The sequence below is a fragment of the Lemur catta genome, chromosome 20 (assembly GCF_020740605.2).
Source record: "Lemur catta isolate mLemCat1 chromosome 20, mLemCat1.pri, whole genome shotgun sequence".
Taxonomy (NCBI): domain Eukaryota; kingdom Metazoa; phylum Chordata; class Mammalia; order Primates; family Lemuridae; genus Lemur; species Lemur catta.
In genome coordinates this window covers 23,865,773-23,887,647 of record NC_059147.1, presented here as the reverse complement: position 1 = coordinate 23,887,647, position 21,875 = coordinate 23,865,773, and the positions used below count along the sequence as shown (strand labels likewise).

Genomic DNA, 21,875 nt, shown 5'->3' with positions numbered 1-21,875 from the left:
ACGTGGCTTAATCTTAGGCCAGGAGCAGGGGTTCACCTCGGACAGGGGAAGCTGCAGGGTAAGCCACGGTGGTTCCTGTCCCTCCCCGGTGGTGACCATCTGAGGGACTCCCTGCCTTGACTTTCTGCAGATGCAGCCATGTGCTCGCCAGCCTGTGTGTGAGACACAGACGTGCCCTGGAGTCTGCACTGGGGCAGAAGGACGTGTCCCCAGCCTCACCTCTCCTGTCCCAGCCCCATGGGGCCCTGAAGACTCCTGCCTAGGACCCTCCTGAGACTGAGGGACCTCTGACCACCCCTGTGGGCTGGTGACTCATGCACAGGCACACAAGTTGCTCACATATAAGCAGAAGACACAGACTCATAGTTTGTGCTCTCCCATAGCGAAGATGACATCCAGGAAAACACAGAAATGACACCCTCAGAGATACCACTCCTCAACCATCACCTGCACGGTGTTAACCCAGCCAGGGTCTGTGGCCAGTGGGCTCTGGATGCCCCAGGAAATGACCCATCTTGCTGTGACCCCAAGATCTCACCATGTGGACTCATATGATGCCCTGCATCCTTCCCCACAGGGGACCCCAGTCTTGTCCCCTGGTCAAGCCCCCAGACCTTTCTGTGCAGCAGGAGACAGGGAAGGCCTGAGGGGCAGGTGTGTGCACACTCACACACACATGCATACGTGTACCACGGACACTAGGACACGGGCATAGCAATCCCTTAGGACTCACCCCAGCTCTCTGAGGCTTTATTATTGAACAAACGTGCTGCCATTTGGAGCGCTCCCATGGGCAGCTCGTAAAGTCAGTGTTCAGGGTCTGGGGACGCATCTGGTAACGGTGCCTCCATCCCAGGGCAGGTGGAGGGGCTTCTACTCTGCCCTGGCCCCTGCTGGATCTCCAGCGCTGGGCCCTCTCCCAGTGGGCTCGGATGGAGCCAGAGGCCAAGCTCCCAGCTGGGGCTGCCTGGACCATTCAGACGGCCGCCTTCAGGGGCACGCTGTCCGCTGGCTGATCCAGGTCCTTCTTCCTCGCCAGGGCCAGGTGGGTGAAGATGAGGATGAGGAAGAAGCCTGAGGGGCCCAAGAGAGATGGATCAGCCCTCAGAAGAGGCTTCGAGACTTGCTCATCACGAGGGACTCCCTGCAATTGGTATCGGTTTAATACAGAGATGAAGTTCCCTAGACAGCACCCCAAGGCTGGGCTGGGTATGACTCTGGTCCTGGTGCCTGGAGAAGCTCGACTGCTTGGCCCGCTTGGTCCTCACCAGGCCCTCGCCCCGCTGAGGCTGCTCCAGTACACCCAGCCTCCAAAGTCCCCTTCTCTGTGGGACACTTTGGGTGGAGGTCATCTAGGAGCCAGTGAGTTATCTCCATGGACCTCCAAGAGAAAGGCACATCATAGCGCTGTGCTGAACCAGCAAGGAAAACATTTAGGGGGCTGAAGAAATAAAGGGGATGGAGACGGTGGTTTAGACTGAAGCAATTAGGCTAGAAAGACCTGGGCTCTGTCACAACCGGGCTGCATAACCTTGAACAAGTCACTTAACCTCTCTGAGCCTCAGTGACCTCATCTGCAAAGTGGAGAGATACCAAGATCTACCTCACAGGGTTATGGGAAGGAGTCTGTGGAATAATTCACATGGCAGGGACCGGACATGTGCCATCATGTAACAGTAATGCTGTTATCAATGATGAGATAATGACTATGATGACAGCGGACAAAAGCATAACGACTAGGAGAGTTGGAGGGTCCCTTTTTCAGAACTAGGGCACCATGGGGACAAGGGCCACTGTTTATTTGGAGGCTGCAGCTCCAACCACCCATCGCCCCCCACCATGCAGGATCCCAGCCCCAATACCTATCGCTGCCAGGGTGCCCACGAGGGTGCCCACTGCCGAGAGCTTCGTGGGCATGCCCTTCATGCGGCCCACCTTACGCATGCACTGCCCCTCCACGTTGCAGCGACACACGATCACTGGGGAGAGGGGAAGAAAGACAGCGGAAGGCTTCCCAGCCACTTGGAGTCCCCAGGCTGGCCAGCTGGCTGATATATATGTTTTTGTGCACATGTGCATATCCACGTGTGTGTGAAGTTGCATGTTCCTCTGCATGTGTGCCTGTGTGTTCACAGGTACATGTGCCTGGCCACAAATGTGCAAGTGTGCACAGGCCTGTGCGGTCTGCGTGAGCCTGCACACATGTGTACCCAGCCCGTCCCCCCGCATCCCAGTGGTCCCCTCAGGAACTGCAGCCTGCCAACCTTGCCTGCACCTGAGCCCCGGCCTCACCTCGAACCAGGAGCTGCCACATCCGGCCATTGTGGCTGACCACCACAGGGACCACGTGTTCATGTGGCTCCACCCAATGCAGGGCCAGGGTGAGGTAGGCATGGGAACCTGTTAGGACAGTAGGCAATGACCAGGGTCACTAGCCAGGACAAGTCCTCTGGGGGCTGCTCCTACTAGGCTCAGCCCCGCTCCAATGGTGGAAGGGCATCTCCCTTCCAAGAGCACACCCGCCCCAGCCCCGCCTCCCCCCACCCCCACCCCTGTCCCTGCCCCGCCCACAGCCTCCCTTCCCTTCCCCCACCACAAACCATTGAGGGGCTGGAGCCGCCAATCCCTCTGCACTGTGGGGTTGGGCCCAAGGGCAAAGCTGTAGGGACCTCTGGCCAGGTCGGGGTCCTCCCTGGGTCCACTGACAATCACGCCATGGTCCTGGCGGGGTGTGCAGAGGTGACGCGAGAGCACAGGGGCCGGAGTCAGGGCTAGGGGAGGAGGGGCCTTCAGGAAGTGGATCACGAGGGTGGCAGAGCTGCTCAGTCTTGGCTCATCTGCAAAGGAGGCAGCGCTGAGCTGGCCCGGGCATTGTTGGGGTGAGGGTGAGCTCCAGAGTCCCCGGGCTGGTCCCTTTCCCCACAGCCCGTGAGTGTCATCCTGCCGCTCTCCCTTCTCTTGTCTCTCCATCCATCATCGTCCCCACGCCAGTGTGGAAATGCCTGCACCATAGCCCAGCTCGGGCCGAAGCCTGCCTCCCTGACTCCTCACCCCAGGCCAGCCCTTCACCTGTCAGAGCCGGTTCAGAGCTCAGCTCATCTCCTGGGACTCCTGCCCCAGGTGTGACACTGTTCCTCCTTCCACCTCCCACCTCCATGCCCCACTCTGCCCCAGCCTGGCCCTGTGGTGACACCCTGAGAGGCTTTCCTGGGGCTAAGGGGCAGGGCTGGGGGATTGTGAGTGTCAAGTTAGGAGGGTGGCAGGAGAGAGGAGGCAAAAGCCAGGCCTGCCTGCCTGGGGTAGACTCATTCTGAGACAGGGACACTGGACCCGGCTCCTTGTCCCTCCTCCTGCCTGGGGCTGGGAAGATGTGGGCCAGGGCCCCAGGGAGGAAGCTCCGTCCTGCCCATCTGTCTGTCCAAGGTCTGTGCTCCCTCCCAGAAGCCCCCACACTGCCTGGCCATACCTGCATCCTGGGCCTCCACGAGCACTGTGTACGTGTCCCCAGGCTGGGCGCCCTGCAGGGACCGGGCCGTGTGCACCTCCCCGGAGACCTTGTCAATGCAGAGCCAGCCCTCTGAGTCATTGGCCAGGGAGAACCTGAGGCCCAGAGAAAGGCAGGGGGTGGGGAGGCTCTGGGACGACCTATGGGGTCTTGCCCAGGGCCATGTGACCTGTTCAAGTTCCACACCCTCTCTGTGACTCAGGGGCAACAGCAGTGCCCGGGTGCCCAGTGTCTGTCCCCAGCGTGAGGACCTGTGGTGGTGTGTAATCTAGCTCTTGTGGAGTCCAAACACCCGCTCCGTATCCTGCCCAGTCTACCCAGCCCTGATCCCCACCCCAGGGGACACAACCTTGGCGTTAGCCATAGTTTGAGAAATAGTCCAGGCCATAGATAATGGGAGTCCCTTCCGAGGCCCAGGGGTCAGCCCTGGGGACGGGAGAGATCCAGCCCAGATAAGGGGCTGGACTTTCTGCTCACCTGAGGGGTCTGCTCGTGGGGTCTGCCGGCTGGACGGTCAGCAGGAGGGAGCCGGCCGGGGTGCTCACTGGGACTGTGGCCTCGTAGCTTTCCTGGTCCAACTTGGGAGGTGGCAGCACCCTCTCCACCAGCACGGTCACTGTGGCCGTGGCTCCAGGGCCGGGGCCCTGCCCCACCAACTCTGCCACGTTTTGCACCACCACTACTACCTCGTGACTTGGAGCTGCCTCATAGCTGAGGTTCTGGAACCAGTGAGGCCAGGGTCACTGTGTGGGCTGGGGCGTGGTGCATTGTGCATGCATGTGTGCATGTGTGCCCCGTTCCTGCCCTCCCAGCCCCTTACCTTGCAGAGTCGGAGTTGGACATGACTCGAGTCTGGCTCCCAATCCAAGCCGAAGATCCCTTCCACGTTTCCCGCCTCGATGGCGAAGTCCATGAGGCGGAAGGCAGATTCAAGGTCGGCATCAGTGGCTGTGAGTGTGGCCACCAGAGTCCCAGGCTCCACATCCTCAGGGAGGCTGATAGGCCCAATCTGGAGAGGTGGGGAGGGGCAGTGAGCCCCCCACCCACACTTTACCCAAGGTCTCCCCCGCGTCTGCTTACCTGGGAAGTTGTGAACTCGGGAGCGTGGTCATTGACGTCTGAGATGGTGACTGTGACCTCACACGTGCTGCTGAGTCCTAAGCAGGGGAGGGCATATTGGGGAGGCCAGGATAGGAACAGCAGGGACAGGGGGTCTGGGTCACCACTGGGGCACTTACCACCCTCTGCTCCTGCTAGGTCACTGGCCAGCACTTGGAGCAGGATGTTCTGGCCGGCGTGTAGTGGAGCAGCCCCCAGTGTCACGCTGCCTGAAGTGGGGTCCAGCTCAAAGGCTCTCCCTGCTGCCCCCTCCTCAGGTTCAGGACTCAGGAGCCGATACACAACGTGGGAATTGGGGGAGCCGGGGGCATCTGCGTCCTCTGCCGACAGCCTGGTCACTTCGGTGCCTACAAGACAGCACCCACCTGGGTGGAACCACAGCCCACCTGCAGGCCTTGCCCCACCCACTCCTTTTTTGTGCTAAACTGAACTTGAGCTTGTATGAGTGAATGTGTGTGTCTTGGGGAGCGGCATTGATATGAGGGCCTGACACTGGGCCCCAACCCAGAGAAGAGCAAGTTAGGATGGTTTACAGGGACTCTGCCCCTCCCCCATGCCTGACAAGGCCCATTGCTCACCTGGGGGGCTGAGCTCAGGGATGCTGATTGGGGGGCCAGGCAGGGGGCAGACAGGCGCGTTGTCATTCTCATCCATCACCACCACATGCAGCTCCAGAGGTTCTGCATAGTCCTCGCCACGGGCATTCTGAGCCCACACCTGGAGCAGGTACTACAGTGGGCAGTGGGGGGCTTCCGGTCAGGGCTGAAGGCAGCCCCAGCCTGGCCTGACTCTGAGCCCCCTTCTGGTGGGCAGCTCCAGCTCTTCTGGGCTGTCTTGCACTGTCTCAGTACCTGTGGGGGATGTGACACCCCCAAAAGCCAACTGGACAGTGACCAAGTATCCCCAACCTGCACCCCTGGTTCCCTCTCACCTCACCTCAGCCTGAGCTTCTCGGTCCAGCTCACTGGTCACGTAGAGTTTCCCCTCTGCGTCCACATCAAAGGGCCCCGGGGGCTGGCTCTCCAGGTGATAGTGCACATCGCCCCCACTCCAGTGTACCTGGGAGGGGGACACAGAATGGGGGCACCCCGGGCCAAGGGGCAGGAACAATCCGTGTGAGCCCTTGTGCCCCAGCTGATTCCGTGGGAGGAGCCTGGACCCCAACTACTATGTGACCCCAAGCAAGTTGCTGTCCTCCCTGGCCTTGGGGTTCAGGCAGGATCCTTCTGTTTTCGGGGCACTCACTGTGGTGGCAACTCCATAGTGGCCTTGCCCTGGTCCAAGCCTGGACCCTGCCCAAAGTGCCTGAATGACCAGGTTATTTTATTTTCTGCCCTCTCAGGCTGGCCCTGACCCCAGGGCATTCCTAGAAGAGGCCCGAGACATTCCTGGCCTAGGTGACAATCCCCATGGCATCAGGAGGGGGCAGCTGTTCTCCCTGAGGAAGCCTTAGGCAAGCTAGGGAGGTCAGAGCACAGAGACACACCTGCCAGAGGGTGGCAGGCGAGGGGCTGTGGGCCTGTTCCACGACAGGAAATGATGGGAAGAGTGAAAGGAGGAGAGAGGTCAAGCTGGATCCCAGAGCCAGCCCCTAAATGTCCACGAGAATCAGACCCAGCTACACCATCCATGGGGCTGCTTCAGCCACTGACAGCCACTTACTCACCTGGGCGATGGGGTGTGGGTATGGGACTTGGAGATTCTCTGCCAGGTGGATAGGCTCTAGGGGCACCCAGGTGCTCTCCACTAGGGAGACATCTATGGTGGCTGTGGCCTGGTGGCCTGAGGCCTGGTCGCCCATGTCCTTGACCTGTACCAACAGCTGGTAGGGCCCCTCCAGGGCCTGGTCTAGACAGGCGCTTCCTAGAAGGGGGAGGATGGTCAGCTGAGCAGGGGGCCAGGGGCCAGGGGCCAGGGCATTATTCTCAGTAAGGTATGAAATACAAAACCAAGCATATGGCAGGTGCTTGAGATACGCTCTTGGACAAAGGATGAGAAGGCTTTTTAGAACCATTGTGAGCATCCAACCAGGACTCGACAGTTTGCAAAGTCACTTCCCTATCTATCCACACAGTGAACAGTTGATGGGCTGGAGGAGTGGGTGGATGATCCAGATGGGGAGTTGGGTAGCAGTGTAGACGACCAGTTGGATGAAGGGACGGTTGACTGGGTGGCTGGAGGGGGGTTTGGGTGTGTGAACGGGAGAGCGTTGGACGAGTGAGTGTTGGCAGATGGACTGCATAGTTTGGGGGTGGTAGATGGGGCAACGGGTGGGTGGCCAGGCTGACGTATGATTCGCCTTTCTTTACATCCCCAGCCTGTGGCTCTGGCCTGAGCTCCCAGGTCCCGATCTCTCCTGCCATCAGTCCCGACGTCTCCCAGCAATGTCCTAAACTACAACCCCCGAGGCCACTCCTATCTTTGTCCCTTTGGCCCAGGGCTCCAGAGTGTCGAGCTGAGGCACCCCATTCACACCCTTTCCTAGCCCTGCTCACGGGGTTCTGCCTCGGTGGCCTTCTGCCTTCCTTCTCTACCCGCCTAGAACGCCCTTTCCGCCTCCTTTGCCTCTCAAAGCCCATCCTTCTCGTACAGCTCAGATGCCATCTTCTCCAGATGTCCCTGACCCTCCCTCCCTCCCTCCCCAGCATACCCAGCTCGGGCTCACCCTTGGGGCTGAGGGCCAGAGCGCCCAGCCGAGACTCCAGCTGGAACATGTCTGGGGAAGGCTGGGCTGGGGCCTGGCTCAGGATGTGGAATCGAAGGTCCGAGTTGGCTGTGCCTGGCTCGTCCCCATCCGAAGCCTCAAGGAAGAGGAAGGGGATGTCTGGTGGAGGGGGGCGGGGTACACTCTAAGGGAAAGAGGGAGTGGGGAGAGTCTCCCATGCCTCCCCATCTCTCCCTGTCCTTCCTTCCATGTCATTGTCACGTCAGGCCCCTGCAGGTGAGCCACTGCATTTTATCTCGCTCCACAGATGAGCAAACTGAAGCCAAGAGTGGATGGGACCCTCACTTGGGGTAGGGGGTGCAGGATGAGACGGAAACGGGAGAGGGCAGCTTGGACCCTGGCTGCCCTGTCCCTGTGCTGACTCTCTGGCTATGTCTTTGCTCTCTGCTGTCCCATCAGTGCCCACCTGACCTTGCTGTAAGTTGGCTGCCCTGGTCACTCACCAGGCCTGGTGCCCTGGCTCAGCTGAGCTCTGTAGATGGCTTGGGAGAAACGGGGCACCTGGTCATTCTCATCCTTCACGTGCACGCGCACAGGCTGCGGGCCCCACGAGACATGTCCATCCTTGGTCTCCAGGGAGACCTGGCAGGGAAACGTGGTCTGAGCCCGGCTCTGCCTTTCCTGCCGTCCCCTACTTGGCCCAGCCGTACCTGCAGCTGGTACTCCGCCTGTTCCTCTCGGTCCAAGGTCCTGGTCACCAGCAGGAAGCCAGACTCCGGATCCACAGCAAAGGGGCCCTCAGCTGCCCTGCCTGAGTCCCCTGACAGCACAACCTGGCCTTCAGCCTCCTCACGGGGCAGTGGCAGCTGATGGGGGAGAACAGAGGTAAAGAGGTGAAGGGAGTGGTGGCCAGGCCTCATTTTATATGTAGCGAGACTGAGTCTCAGAGAGGACTGGCACCTGCCTGAGGTCACACAACTGGTAAGCACCAGGACTGAGATTCTTTTATTTTATTATTATTTTTTCAAGACAGGGTCTCACTCTGTTGCCCTGGCTAGAGTGCTGTGGCGTCAGCCTAGCTCACAGCAACCTCAAACTCCTGGGCTCAAGTGATCCTCCTGCCTCAGCCTCCTGAGTAACTGGGACTACAGGCGTATACCACCACGCCTGGCTAATTTTTTCTATTTTTAGTTGCCTGGCTAATTTATTTCTATTTTTAGTAGAGACAGGGTCTCGCTCTTGCTCAGGCTGGTCTCGAACTCCTGACCTCAAGTGATCCTCCCGCCTCAGCCTCCCAGAGTGCTAGGATTACAGGCGTGAGCCACCACACCCAGCCCAGGACTGAGATTCAAAGTCAGAACTCTTTTCCCTGTAACCCTCTTCTTTCTGAAGCTTGCAACCAATATCTCATTCTCTAATTCAAAGCTCTACTCTCCGCCGGCATTACAATCTTGTTAGGCATCCTTGATCTGAAAATCTGAAATTTGAAATACTCCAAAATCCAAAACTTTTTGAGTGCCTACATGATGCCACAAGTCAAAAATTCCACACCTGACCCCATGTGACAGGTCACAGTCAAAACATAGTTAAAACTTTGTTTCATGCATAAAATTATTAAAAATATTGTATAAAATTACCTTCAGGTTATGTGTATAAAGTGCATAGGAAACAGAAATGAATTTCGTGTTTAGACTTGGGTCCCATCCCCAAGATATCTCATTACGTATATGCAAATATTCCAAAATCTGAAAAAGTCCCAAATCCGAAACATTTCTGGTCCCAAGTATTTCAGATGAGGGACACTCAACCTGCATAACACATACGGACTCTCTGGAAAGCAGGGTTTGGAAGAGAAACAGAGCAGGGAAGAGGAAGGGTGCTAGCGGCAGGGGAAGCAGGGCTTTGCGGGGAGGGAGGGGAGCCCGCAGGCTCTAGGCTCACCTTGGCCAGGTACAAAGGGAAATTTCCACCATAGTTTTCTGGGACTTCCACATACAGCTCTGCAGGCTGGGCCTCAGGGAGTGCCTGTGGGAGGATTCTCCCCTGTCACCAGGCACTGGGACCCGACAGAAGAGGGCAATTTCTGCCCCTTCCCTGGGCCTGGCCATAACTTAGTCCATCCACCCTGTGGCCTTTGGCCTCCTGAATCCACAACAGGCCTGTAACCCCAGCTCTGAAGCCCCCCAAGGCCCCGCTGTTCCTATGGTCAGTGTAATTGGCCCAGGAGTTGGGGGCAAGGGTGCCAACCCCCAGCACCAGGACATGAAGGAGGGGGGCAGGGCCCCGCTTACCTGGGGGACGGAGAGGCAAAGCAGCCACAACCAGGCAGGGACCATGGTCAGGACGGGCCTGGGGGACGGGGCAGTGAGGATGCAGCCCAGATGGGAGGGCAGGGGTTTCCATCCCACGCCCACAGCCAGAGCGATCGCACAGACACCAGCCTCCTCTCCTCCCCTTTGAAGCGCCCATGGCTCCCCATCGCCCTCAGGGTAGTGTCCAGCTCCTCGGCCAGGCCCACCAAAGCCCCCGGACCCAGCCACCCTGCCTCTCGGCTCTTGTCCCCACGAGGACTCCACCGGAGTTTCACCTCCAGACCTTTTCTCCTTCCTGCCACAGCCTCCCCAGCTCGCAGATCCCAAAATGGTAATTTTCCAGCAGCCCCCAAATCACAAAAGTTTGAAGCTGGAAAGACCCTGATGACCCTGAGGGTCACTTCCTGTAGCCACCTCATGTTGCAGGCAAGGCCTGAAGAGCAGAGCCTGGCCAAGGTCACGGGGGATTTGACCACGGGGTTCCTCCTGGAACAGGGGACTTGTGGCTCCAAGTTTCTGGGACTGTCCTTCCTCCCACTGCCACCCCCCAGCAAGGAGTGCCCAAGGGCAGGAGCCCGGCCCTCATCTCGGCATTTTCTAGCACTGAGCATGGAGTTGGGCACACAGGACATTGACAAATCAACAATCACTTTAAGATGGACCCCTGGGAACTCTCCCCAGACAGGGCGGTGTTTCTCCTCCACCCCCACCAACCCCAGCCTCAGTCCTGCCCGCCCCACTTCTCCCAGCCCCTCACCAGCTCATGCCCAAGGCTGGTGCCCTTGGTCCAGCCGACAGGCAAGAGGGCTCCTTCTCCGGGGAGCTCTGGCCAGGCAGGGCTGGGTGGGGTAGGGCAAGGCGGACACTTGAGCAGGTAGGCGGTTCAGCCTCACTTGCTGGGAGTGTAAACCGCCACTGGGCCCACAGCAACAGGCCTGGCTCCACCCAGCCCCCCAAGTTACTCATTGACTTTGGAAAGCAGGGCGCCGCTCAGCATCCGTGACTGCCAGCCCTGGGAGGTGGGCAGATCATTGGCCTGGCACTCTCCCCACCTCAGCACGGCCCAGTGGCTATTACTTGGCCCTCTGGGCTTGGACACTGCTTCTTTTACTGTGGCTCCAGACTTGGTCTCACACCTCCCCCATGCATGCTCCGGCATCTGCAGCTGAATCTCTGCACACTCTGTTCCTTTTACGTGGAATACCCTTCCCACTCCTTCGTCTGTGCAGTGGGTACCTGCTCATGCTTCAGTGCTCAGCGCAGATATTCCCTTCTCCAGGAAACTTCCCTGCGCTCACAGGCTGGTTCAGGGGCCTCGTCTGGGAATGCACCCCTATATGCCATGTGCTACCTCTGTACATGCACAGAGGACACCACACTGTCATTGTGTGTCTCTCACATTAGACTGGGAGGCCCCAGAGCAAGACTCAGGGACTCAGCAGTGACCTGGCTCTTGCCCTGCCCTGGAAGCTGCTAACTAGCTGCTAACTCAGATAAGGAGCCGGAGGTTGCACACAAAGGACGGATTAGCAGTGCGTGATCTGAACTGGGTATCTGGGGCTCCAGGTCACCCACTAGTGGCCCAGCGCAGGGGGGTGGTCAGAAGCCTGTGAGCACCCCTGTGGTTCTCCACCCTGTCCACTCAACACCAGCAGGGCTGGGACAATGGACTGTCTTGTGCCTCTGAGAGGCAAAGACAAGATTAAACCAGCTCAGGTGACCTTGAGGGAGTGGCAGGGCTGACCAGGGGCCCTTCCCCCAGTGAGGGCAGCCAAGAAGAGCCAGGAGAAGCTTCTGGGGCCCAGGAGTGTGGACGGAGGGGAGACAGTAGGAAGGGTGGGAGATCCTGGTCTCCAGGCCACCCCCCCACACCCTTGGAGCTTCCCATGGTCTCCCCGACGTCCCTTCTTCTGTGTATCTGCGTAGTCTCCCCCAGGATGGAAACCAGGCCAGGACCCCTTAGCTGCCCCCCAGCCTCGTCACAGGCTGAGTGCCTGCCTTGGGGATGGAGAGGGGCTCACACGTGCTGTGCTCCTGCTAAGTGCCTGGCACTGCTCTGAGTGGGGACTTTCCTCATCCCACCCACTGCATTCTGAAGGGGCATTGTCACCGTGTCACACACTCATGCACAGAGAGGCTGAGTGGTTTGCCCAGAGTCACATAGCTAATAAGTGGCAGAGCCAGGAAGCCTCTGATTTCCTCTTCAGGCCTGGGGACCCTCCCTTGCTGTGAGAAAACAATGCCCTCTGTGTGCCCGAAGCCTGTTAGGGGGAGGAGGGGAGCAGCAGCAGCTTTGAGCAGCCACGCTGCCCTGGGGAGCACGGGGGTGGCTCTCAGAGCACATGGAGGAGCCCTCACACCTCCTCCTGCCGTTGAACAAGCTGCCATTGGGAATCTAACCAGGTTGCAAGGGCTCCCAGGGGTCTGTGGAGGGAATACATTGAACTAAGGCAGGAACGTACGGACACTTACCAAAATCTGTATTAGGAAAAAAAAAAAAAAGGAACATATGGACCCTGATCCAGAACCTTCTCAGAAACTGTCCCCCACCTTGCCCCAGGCTGCCCCCAGGCTTTGGAGACGGACAGAAGTGTATACCAGTCCCCGCTCAACTAACTTCCCGCCCATCGCCAAATGGGGATGCTCATTCCTGAAATCACATAGGTCAACTCCTAACAAGCACCTGTACCAAAGGTGACAGAGCCTTGGGCTCCTGTTGACTGGGCGTGGGTGGGTGGGGAGACAGGCGTACCTCCAGCCACAAGCGCGTGGCCACACGTTCCTGTACAAACGCCAGGTCTCTCATTTTAGGCAGAGAGGGCTCCAGGAAGCTGTTCCCACCAAAATCAAATTAGCCAATGCTGATCATGGAATGTTCTGGGCTGGCCCCTCATAGTGGGGAGAACAGTGAGGGTCCCCTCAGTAGCCCAGCCTCAGCCGAGAGGTGTCGAGTCTGCCTGAGTGTGCCTCCCTTACCCCCACACTTAGCAAACCGACCCTCGGACTCTCTGAAGCCTTCCCCCTGCCCCCACCTCAGCTGGTTCCCACCCCCTCAGGAGGGAGCAAGGCGGAAAGACCAGCTGTGGAGCCAGACCCGGGGTTCTTGCTTGGCTGTGAGACCCAGGGCTGGGTGTGCTCCCTTGGGCAGCCTCAGTTTCCCTTTCTGTACAGTGGGATGATTGAACCCCCAATCAGCTGGGCAATGCCACACTCCAGTACAGAAGGAGGATCTGAATAGCAGGGTCGGGAAGCGGTTTGTGTCTCCTCCGCTCCTTGAACTCCCACCTAGCCCTCCCCCCTCCCCTTGCCCCCTTGTCCCAGCTGGCTAGATTCAAGTCCAAACATAGGACAGTCAGACCACACACTAGGAGGGGGCAGTGAGACCCCACCCTTCAACTTCAGAAACCTTCCTGCTCCTGAAGCCCTCAGAGGGAGGACAGACACAGTCAACAGCCCTGATATATCAGGAAATAGTCTTTATTACAAAAATCTGTTTGTAAACAAATACCCAGGACACTGAACAGCCTCCCTCCCGGGCACGCACACTCCAGGCGTGGAGAAAGGCAGAGTCCTCTCCCCACACACGAGCCACCCTCCGGCTGGGCTCAGGCTGCCACTGGGGACACACATGGGCCTGCACAGGCATCTCTGCAGGCCCAGCCCTCACTGGCCACTGGGAGCCGCCTCCCCGGGCAGCACTGTCTGTCCATGACCATGAAGTGGGGGACGCCTGGCTGGCAGCTCCGAGGGGCCCAGAGTCTGAACCAGCCCCAAAGCACTTAGGGCAGCTGGCTGGGCCAGCCCACCAACCTGCCCATCCATCTACCCACCACGGTGAGAGCCCACGGGGCCTAGAGAACCGAAAGGTCGTGGCAGGACTTGGACTTGGCTCGAAAGGCCATCTTGCGGCTGTTGCGTGCTACAATGCGGCCCAGGAAGCGCTTCGCTTTTTTGCCAAGGCTTTCTCGCCGTCGGGTACCGGCCTGCCGTCTGGCATTGGCCTCTTTGCTGTCCCTTCGCAGGCGTATCTGGCGCACGACACCCTCAAACAGAGCTTGGACATTGTGGTGCAGCGCCGCCGACGTCTCGATGAACTTACAGTCAAAGACCACAGCGCAGGCCCGGCCCTCTGGCATGGGTGGGGACAGACACACACCAGTAAACAAAGGGTGGGTAAGAGAGAAGCCTACTCAAACCCTGGCCACCCCACGGCAGCTGCCACTCAGGAATCTGCAGGGTCCTCCCAGAAACACAGACCCCAGCTCCTGGGGTCCCGGGCACTGCTGCGTCACCCAACAGGCAGAGCATGCCTGTGTTTAAGGAGCTCCCCAAAAGGTAAATCTCCCACAAAAGATTCATTTATTGAAATAATTTGAAGTCTGATATTGAAATGAAGTACTGCAGGAGGCCTAGAATCCAGGCTCTGACCTCCCAGCCTGGTTCCCTGCACTCTCTGCCACCCACTCACCGGCACCAGCCAGGCCAGGGCCAAAGGGGCAGGAGAGGAGGACCCTGAGCTACCCCCTGCCAGTGGATTTGGTTCTCTCCCCAGCCCTCTCGGGCCTTTGGGAGGCAGCAGCTCTCCCCCCTCCCCTGCCCTCCAAGTTTTCTTCCTGAACATTTTTAGGCCTTGATGATCCCCAGGGACTCAAGCTGGGCCAGGGCTGCCTGGACCACAGCCCAGCCAGGCTCTCCTCCCTTCCCAGCCCGCTGCCTACTCACCATCCACGGAGACCTCACGCGAACGCACCAGGTCGCTCTTGTTGCCCACGAGAATGATGGGCACATCGTCTGTCTGCCGTGCACGCCGCAGCTGAACCCGCAGCTCTGAGGCCTTCTCGAAGCTGCCCTTGTCTGTCACTGAGTACACAATGACGTATGCATCCCCCATGGCCATGCAGTGACCAGGCAGCCAGCGGCTCCCGTCCTGGGGAACACACACACACACATTTACCAAACAGTCCTCATGCCCCTGCCACAAGCCTGTCACTCCCAGCAGGCCCCTCCTCACCCCGCCCACCTCTACACAGGGTCTCATCCTGCATCCTACCTGCTCCCAAATGTCGTAGACCATGAGCGATGCCTCTTCTCCGTCCACCATGATGGCCCGATCATACGTGTGCCCTAGGCAAGGAGGCCAGTAGCCAGGTTACTGGCTTGCTGTTAAAAGTCCCCACAGCCAGGTTTCCTGTTCTGGCCACACCCTCTAGCTCCCCAGAGCCTCACAACCCCCCCCACTTGTAGATGGCTGCTATGTAGCAACTGAAGTGACAGGGCAGGGAAGTGGAGGATGGGGGGCATCGCGTGCCTGATCTCCACCTACATGCTCCCCTAGCTAGCAATGTCCTGGGGAGGCCACTCCAGTGCTCCCTAACCTCCTCCTGCTGCCTGGGCCCCCGGCTGGCTCTGACCACAATGGCTATCAAAATAGTGACTGTCACACCCCCTGGGGGCCTTGGCAACCAAAGGCTCTTCTAGACACTCCCTCTGGTTATGCTCCTGCCAGCCCTGGCAGGGAAGGATGTCCTGTCCCCATCCCACGGAGTAGTCACATCTGTGCCCTGGGCCCTCTACTCTGGGCACTTCTTCCCCTACCAAAGTCTTCTCCCTTAGTTTGAGCTTCTATGAAATAGGTAAGTAGAGGCGTGATTCTGAAAGTGCCTTTAGAAACCCGTGGTATTTGCCTTTCAGGGCAGGTCCCCAGCCCCAGAGCTCCCAGTCCTGACCCTGGGATCGCCCCATCCCTGATTAGCCCCATGCCCTCACCTGTGGCCTCTGCTTCAGGCCCGTCCTCTACACCAGCGAAGATGCGCGCCAGAGCGCTCTTGCCCACGCCGGGCGCCCCCAGCAGCAGCACCTTGTAAACGTTGTCGTCTGAGTCGCTATCCGCTGAGCTGAGCGAGTCCGAGGAGCTCTGGGGCCAGTCCGGCCTCGGACCCTGGGTCCCGGCCCCGGCCGCGGCCGCTGCCAGGGCGCCCGGAGCCAGCGCCGCCTGCAGGTCGCGCTCGTCCACCGGCATGCTCCGGCGGTGCAGCGGGGGCGCCGGGCCCCAGGGCGTGCTGCCTCGACGGCGCTCGCGCTCCCGGCCCCCGCCGCGGCTCCCGCCCGCTCCGCTGCCGCCGCCGTTCAGGGTCATCGCGCCCGAAGCCGTCTGGGGAACCGGGAACCGGGGTGGCCGCGTAAGCCGCGAGGGAGACGGGACCCGGGGCGGCCTGCCCACCAGGAGTCAGGCAACATGCTCGCCCACTCCCAGCCGTGAGGTCCCGGCGCCCTAACCCGTGACCCAGCCGGGCCTGGCCCAGCCACCTGCAACCCAGAAGGTGCGGTCACCCCACCCCACTCCACCGGGACACTCACCCAGTCGCACACAGGCACGGTCAGGACTAGGATCCGGGCTCCGATGCGATCTACTCGCAGACCCGGACTATTGCAACCTCGCTGCCGCTGCAGCCGCCGCCTTCTCAGCCCGCGCTGGGTCCCGGCTCCGGAACCGCGTATTTAAGCCTCTGCCCGCCCTCGCCCTCGCCGCTGCGGGGGCTGACGTGTCCGTCCCCCGCCCCGGGGGATCCCCCGCCCTCCTCCGGGACTGTCACGCCCCCCGAGATCCCGCCCCCTGTAGCTGTCTGGGACTGGAGGGGCTGAAATTGAGGGGGATCTGCCCGAGTGCCAGCGGAAAAAGAAAAAAAAATTTTAAAGAACTGGGGGGCTTGAGGGAGGAGTGTGTGGAGGGGAGTGGCGTGATAGGGACGCGGGCACGGGGTAAACCAGACCCGCCGAGTGCAGCAGCTCCCTTTCTAGGGAAGAATTAGGTCTGGCCCTTTAAGAGCGGATTCTCTCTTCTCTCCCAGTCCCGCAAGCAGACTAGTTACGAGCTGGACGGAGATTCAGCCTTCCCTGCCCATGACACCCACTGCCCACATCTGAGCTAGAATTTAAGGGTCCTAAATGGTACACTAAGTCCTTCCCACTATCCTCCCTGTCCTGGAGTTGAAGATTCTTCCGAATGAGCCTACCCTTCAGGGAAGATTGGTGTCGCCCCATGAGCCCCTGGGGGCCTGTAGGGGGCTGCAGAGGGGAGATGGGAGGCCCTGTGTGCTGCAGGTGGAGGTGCGCGCTGGAATCCTAGGGAGGAAACACCCAGAGAAGGGAAAGGATGAACTCAGTCTCCACCCAACCTCCCAGCGCTCACCAAGCAGCTGCTTGCGACTCTGCTAAAAATATCTGCTGCTGGCCCTGGCCCTGGCCCTGGCCCTGGTCATTCAGCTCCTGGGCTGGAGGTTGCCCAGAGGTGGGGAAATCCAGGCCCCTGCCCGGCATCAGGTGCCAGCAGGAGCCACTTCGGTCTTCAGGGTCTGCCTCATTCCCTCTGGCCCCAGCTCAGGCCAGCTGTTAGGGCACATCCAGGGCTAGAGGTTCAGACTTCCACCCAGGAGGGGCATAAAATGGAGAGTGTAGTCAAGGGGTGGGGAGAGTCTTAGCCACCCCTTGGTGCCACCACTGCTCAGAGCTCACCCGCTCAACCTCAGACCTAGAATGGGGGCCAGGCGCACAGAGGGAAGGAGATGAAACAAACGGGAGGCTTGGTTTCTTGTCCTGGCTCTGCCTCAAGCCTACTGGGTCTGGCCTCTCTCCCAGCCTCAGGGTGCCCAGCTATAAATTGGGCATCATGACCTATTCTCCCGTTGCTCAGCTCTGCGGTGAGCGGTTGGGGGTAGACAGGCTGTGTATTTTGTGACAGGGACGTGCTATCAGACTCTGACGTTTGGTTGTGACAAGTGTGGTGGGGGTGGGAAGGCACCCATTCCGGGCTCAGGTGACATCACTGATGAATGGACCCTGACGGGCTGTCTTAGGTTGTCATGGAGACCTGGGCCAGGCTCTCTGGCTGCTGCATCAGTTTCCTTGGCAACACCTAAGAAAGCCTTGGACTGAGGAAGGCCTGCCTAAGGTTAGTGGGTTCATGTAGAGTCCTCTTGTTCTTGAGGTCCCCAAAGTAGGCAAGAGCTGGGCTGAGGGGTGCTCTGCCCATTTGTGTCATTCCCGTGGTCCTGGGGGATCTTGGAGGCCTGGGCAGCTCCACAGTGGCCCTGGCTTCCTGGACAAGGTCTAGTGGGAAGAGGGAGTTATGGGCAGAGCCTCCTGTCAGAGGATAGAACTCTAAAGAGCCAGCATGCCACTTGCCATCAGGAATCCTGCCCCCCACCCCCACTGTGCCACTGGAAAGAGGCCCTAGGTATCTGGCAGAGGGTGGGGATGGGAGGTAGCTGTGGCCCTTCCCAGCAGAGCGCCATGCAAGGAAACAGGGCTGGGTTTCCCCCCTGGTAATCTGAGCTCTTGACCTCAGTCATGTTTCTTCATTGCCAAGGGAACTGTATCCACAAAGGGCCACTCAGGCCCCAGGCATTCCGGTGGCTGCCTCAACAGGCCAGAGACACTCACCACAAGCCTAGGTATGGCCAGGGGCTCCAGGGACCAACACCAGGACATGACCTTTAGATACCCCCACTCCCAAGGTGTGGTCCTCCCAGCTCTCTGGGCTGAGCATGGCTGCCCAGAAGGAACAAACTGAGACTGGATCCACCCCTACGACAGTCTGGGCTTCAAATCCCCACTCTGCCCCCTGCTAGCTGTCTCCCCTCTGTCCATGTATCTCGGCTGAGCCTCAGTTTCCTCCTGTGTAGAACAGGGATAATGTCTTCCAGGGGATTGTTGTGACACAAATAACACGAAATGCAGAGGCAAAGGAATGGCTCAAGCTGGCACACAGTAATATCTCAACAAGATCATTCTTATCATCTTGGTGGGACGAGGCAGCTTGAGTGATCGATGGGCCCTCTCCTGGGGGAGGCTCAGGAGTGGGGCACATACCTCTCCCCTGTCCCCCATACCTGTCTCCTCCCTGTGGGACCCTGTTCCCCCTACCCCCACCCCAGGTAACAAAATGTTGTAAAGGGAACTTGGCTGAGCTTCAGTGTCCCCACCCCTCCTCACACCACTGCCCCCAGGTCCCAGGGCCTCTGCTCTGTTCTAAAGCTCCATTCATTCGTTCATTCCACTGACCTGTACCAAGTACCTACTGTGTGCCAGGCCCTTGTGCTGAGAGCAGGATGATGGGTGAAAATAGACATAGCTGAGCGTGTTCATGTGTCATCTAATCCCTGCGTAAATCACATTTAGCTGATTTGATATTCCCATTTTGTTGACATGGTAACCAAGGCCTGAGAAGTCACAGGCCTGAAACAGCAGAGCCAGATATACCTGGTGGAGGGTTTTAGGGGCCTCAAACTTCACCGCCTCCCTGTACCCTTGTGTCCTCAGGCAGCAGTCAGAGTTCCAGAAAGTTCCCTGGGCGCTGCCCCAGTATGCACAGATGGTGTCCCTGCAGGCAGCCAGGAGCCAGGCACTGATGAGTCAAGACTGACAAGGGGTCTGATATGTCAGCTGTGGCATGAGCAGTTTGGTGTCCCTTACCCACTGTGAACGGGCTGCCAGGAAGGCCAGATGAATGACTCAGTGACACCTGCCTCCCCTCTGACCCCCTCCAGCACCTCCAGCTGAACACAGACACCATGGCCACCTCAGACAGATGGGGACTGTCAGGGCAGAGGTCCACAGATGGTGAGGCCTACAGCTCAGGGAGGCTCCCTGGGGCCTGATTGGTCAACTGCCTCTCTGGTGCCCTCAGCTTCATCGGTGGAGATGGGGGATACAATGCCTGGGTGACTGGACGATCACCTGAGATAGGCCCAGACCCATTTTAAACCCCCACAGAGCAGTCCCAAGTGATTGCCATGACCATGCCCACATCACAGATGAAGAAACTGGGGGCAACGTGGGCTGATGGATTCACCTCTCTGATCTTGGGAAGCCAGATCCAGGGCCTCATCTTGGTCATTAGTAACAAAGCCACTCCCCACTCTCTCCTAGGTGTGAGCTGGAATAGCAGTGTGTGTGTGGGGGGGGGGGGGGTTGGGGGTGGGCATAGGCCCTTCTATGGAGGCAACAGCACCTCCTGCCAGCTGGGCACCACCTGCCAAAGTTCAAGGTTGCTTCTTTCCTCCCTGGCTGGACGTCTTGAGAAGAGTTGTTTCTCGGGATCCACGGGGGATTGGTTCCAGGACCCCCCACAGATCCTCAAATCCAGGAATGCTCAAGCCCTAACATGGTGTAGTATTTGCACATAACCTATATACATCTTCCCACATGCCTTAAATCATCTCTAGATTACTTGTAATACCTAATACAATGTAAATGCTATGGAAATAGCTGTTACCCTGTGTTGTTTAGGGAGTGACAAGAAAGCCTGTACACGTCCAGTGCAGACACAACCATCGCAGGCCTGACTACCTTCCCATTCACTGTGGGTTGTATCCAGGGATGTCGAACCCGTGAATATGGGGGGCAGACTGGATTCTAGAAGCCCGTCTCCTCATCTAAAAATTGGGGATAAAAGAGAATAGGGACGACGGCTGCAGAGGGCTGGGTGAACGGATCAACTAGCTAATAAGGGTAATGCCTGTGGCCTAGTGCCCACTCTCAGGACAGGCTCAATGTTGTCAGTAGGCCCTGAGGAACAGAAATGCCAAGTGCCCGGGCTCCCTGAGGAGGACTCTTGAAGTCTCTGCTTACAATCACACCTGAGCCTCAGCAGGGTTGGGGTGGGCTTCCCACTTGTCCTCAGAGAATGAGACTGAGGCAGGGAATCCCCCCGGGGAAGGGCTCCTATTGGCTGAGCCAAGGTCTAAGCCCTATGGTCTGTCCAAGTGACCAAGTGCACCCTGGGCACAGGGCCAGGGGGAGGCAGAGGCCCCAGACATGAGCCTATCACTTCATGGTGCTGGACTTCCCTCTTACCCAGTGCCTGGGTGACATATGCCTCTGGGAGGGCTGATGGAGGGGGTGCCTCAGGTTCCCTTCAACAGAGAAATCTGAGGTCACGGCCCTGATTGGGGACCAGACTGAGCATCACTAACAGTGGGGCGAGCTGGCGTCACATACCTACTGGTGGGTTTATAGGATACATACGATGCTCCTGGGCAGAATTTTCATCAAAAAACTCCAACTCAAACTCATTTAGGCCTTTAGACCAACTCCTAGTTTTCAGGCAACACAGCAGGCAAAGGAACAAATCAGACTGTGGGACTGGGACTTCTCCAGGACAACTCTCCCAAACTTTTAAAAAAATTCAGTGAAAAATTCAGTGTCAAGAAAGACAAAGATAGGAGGAAGGACAGACAATTCTAGAAGAGGCTAAACAGAGATAACAATTAAACGCAATACGTAAACCTAAATTGGAACCTACTTTTTTAAAAAAACAATGAATGACATTTTGGAGAAATTCATATATGACTGGCTATTACACGGTGTTGAGGAATTGCTCATTTTATGGCCAGATAAAAGTACTATGATTATACAGACTTTTACACAGACGGAGAAGGCAGTAACTAAAAGCAAAGGGTTGGCCCTATGTGGTGTAATCCTGTAATCCTGGCACTCTGGAAGGGTGAGGCAGGAGGATCACTTGAGCTCATGAGTTCAACACCAGCCTAAGCAAGAGACCCTGTCTCTACTAAAAAATTGCCCAGGCGTTGTGGCACATGCCTATAGTTCCAGCTACTTGGAAGGCTGAGGCAAGAGGATCCCTTGAGCCTAGGAGTTTGAGGTTGCTGTGAGCTATGATGATGTCACTGTACTACTCTACCCAGGGCAACAGAGTGAGACTGTCTCAAAAAAAAAAAAGCAAAGGATCATGTCTCTTATATATATGTGTGTGTGTGTATATATATTTTTTTATTGATTGATTGATTGAGACAAGGTTTCACTCTGTTGCCTGGGCTAGAGTACAGTGGCATCATCATAGCTCACTGCAACCTCCAACTTCTAGGCACAAGCCATCCTCCTGCCTCCACCTCCTAAGTAGCTGGAACTACAAGCACACACCACCACGACCAGCTAATTTTTCTTATTTTTTGCAGAGGGGGGGTCTCACTAAGTTGCCCAGGCTGGTCTTGAACTCCTGGTCTCAAGCAATCCTCCTGCCTTGGCCTCCCAAAGTGCTAGGATTACAGGCATGAGCCACAGTGTCTGGCCCTCCCAGATATATTTATATTTATACACACACACATAAATAAGGCCAGTGTTGCAGCGTGTCAACAACTGTTCAATCAAGTGATGGTGGTGGATACACAGGTATATTCAGAGTCAGGCATGGTGACACACACCTATAATCCCAGATATTTGGGAGGTTGAGGTGGGAGGATCACTTGAGCCCAGC

At 58.0% G+C, this 21,875-nt stretch overlaps 2 protein-coding genes across 3 annotated transcripts; both read right to left on the bottom strand.

The window, feature by feature from the left end:
* Positions 1-712: 712 nt before the first annotated feature.
* On the bottom strand, positions 713-10,513 carry CDH16 (cadherin 16). Of its 2 annotated transcripts, XM_045533577.1 has the most exons (18): positions 10,359-10,510; positions 9,581-9,638; positions 9,231-9,314; positions 8,000-8,155; positions 7,793-7,931; positions 7,290-7,448; positions 6,291-6,487; positions 5,561-5,683; positions 5,203-5,353; positions 4,744-4,971; positions 4,586-4,662; positions 4,326-4,514; positions 3,983-4,224; positions 3,467-3,600; positions 2,601-2,837; positions 2,293-2,400; positions 1,863-1,979; positions 713-1,074 (listed from the first exon to the last, which is right to left on the bottom strand). In XM_045533577.1, the coding sequence occupies exons 1-18, from the start codon at positions 10,364-10,366 to the stop codon at positions 977-979; spliced, it is 2,505 nt and encodes an 834-aa protein (XP_045389533.1). In that variant the 5' UTR covers positions 10,367-10,510; the 3' UTR covers positions 713-976. The 2 variants fall into 2 exon arrangements, with proteins under 2 accessions (XP_045389533.1, XP_045389534.1); XM_045533578.1 differs by lacking the exon at positions 1,863-1,979 and having other exon boundaries at positions 10,359-10,513.
* A 2,549-nt stretch (positions 10,514-13,062) lies between these two features.
* Positions 13,063-16,091, bottom strand: RRAD (RRAD, Ras related glycolysis inhibitor and calcium channel regulator). Its single transcript, XM_045533576.1, has 5 exons — positions 15,959-16,091; positions 15,368-15,752; positions 14,652-14,725; positions 14,324-14,528; positions 13,063-13,730 (listed from the first exon to the last, which is right to left on the bottom strand). Exons 2-5 carry the CDS (start codon positions 15,735-15,737, stop codon positions 13,453-13,455), a joined length of 927 nt encoding a protein of 308 aa, XP_045389532.1. The 5' UTR covers positions 15,738-15,752; positions 15,959-16,091; the 3' UTR covers positions 13,063-13,452.
* Positions 16,092-21,875: the final 5,784 nt, after the last annotated feature.

What these genes read in the sequence shown, in the direction of transcription:
- CDH16 (XM_045533577.1), bottom strand. An exon ending in GCGGCTCCAGCCCCTCAATG is followed by an intron (nt 2,401 to 2,600) that starts GTTTGTGGTGGG and finishes CTGTCCTAACAG; the next exon opens with GTTCCCATGCCTACCTCACC. An exon ending in GGGCACCCTGGCAGCGATAG is followed by an intron (nt 1,075 to 1,862) that starts GTATTGGGGCTG and finishes TGGGCCCCTCAG; the next exon opens with GCTTCTTCCTCATCCTCATC.
- RRAD (XM_045533576.1), bottom strand. Translation starts at nt 15,737, where the DNA reads ATGACCCTGAACGGCGGCGGCAGCGGAGCGGGCGGGAGCCGCGGCGGG. An exon ending in GCCTGAAGCAGAGGCCACAG is followed by an intron (nt 14,726 to 15,367) that starts GTGAGGGCATGG and finishes CTCCTTGCCTAG; the next exon opens with GGCACACGTATGATCGGGCC. An exon ending in TCTACGACATTTGGGAGCAG is followed by an intron (nt 14,529 to 14,651) that starts GTAGGATGCAGG and finishes TGTGTTCCCCAG; the next exon opens with GACGGGAGCCGCTGGCTGCC.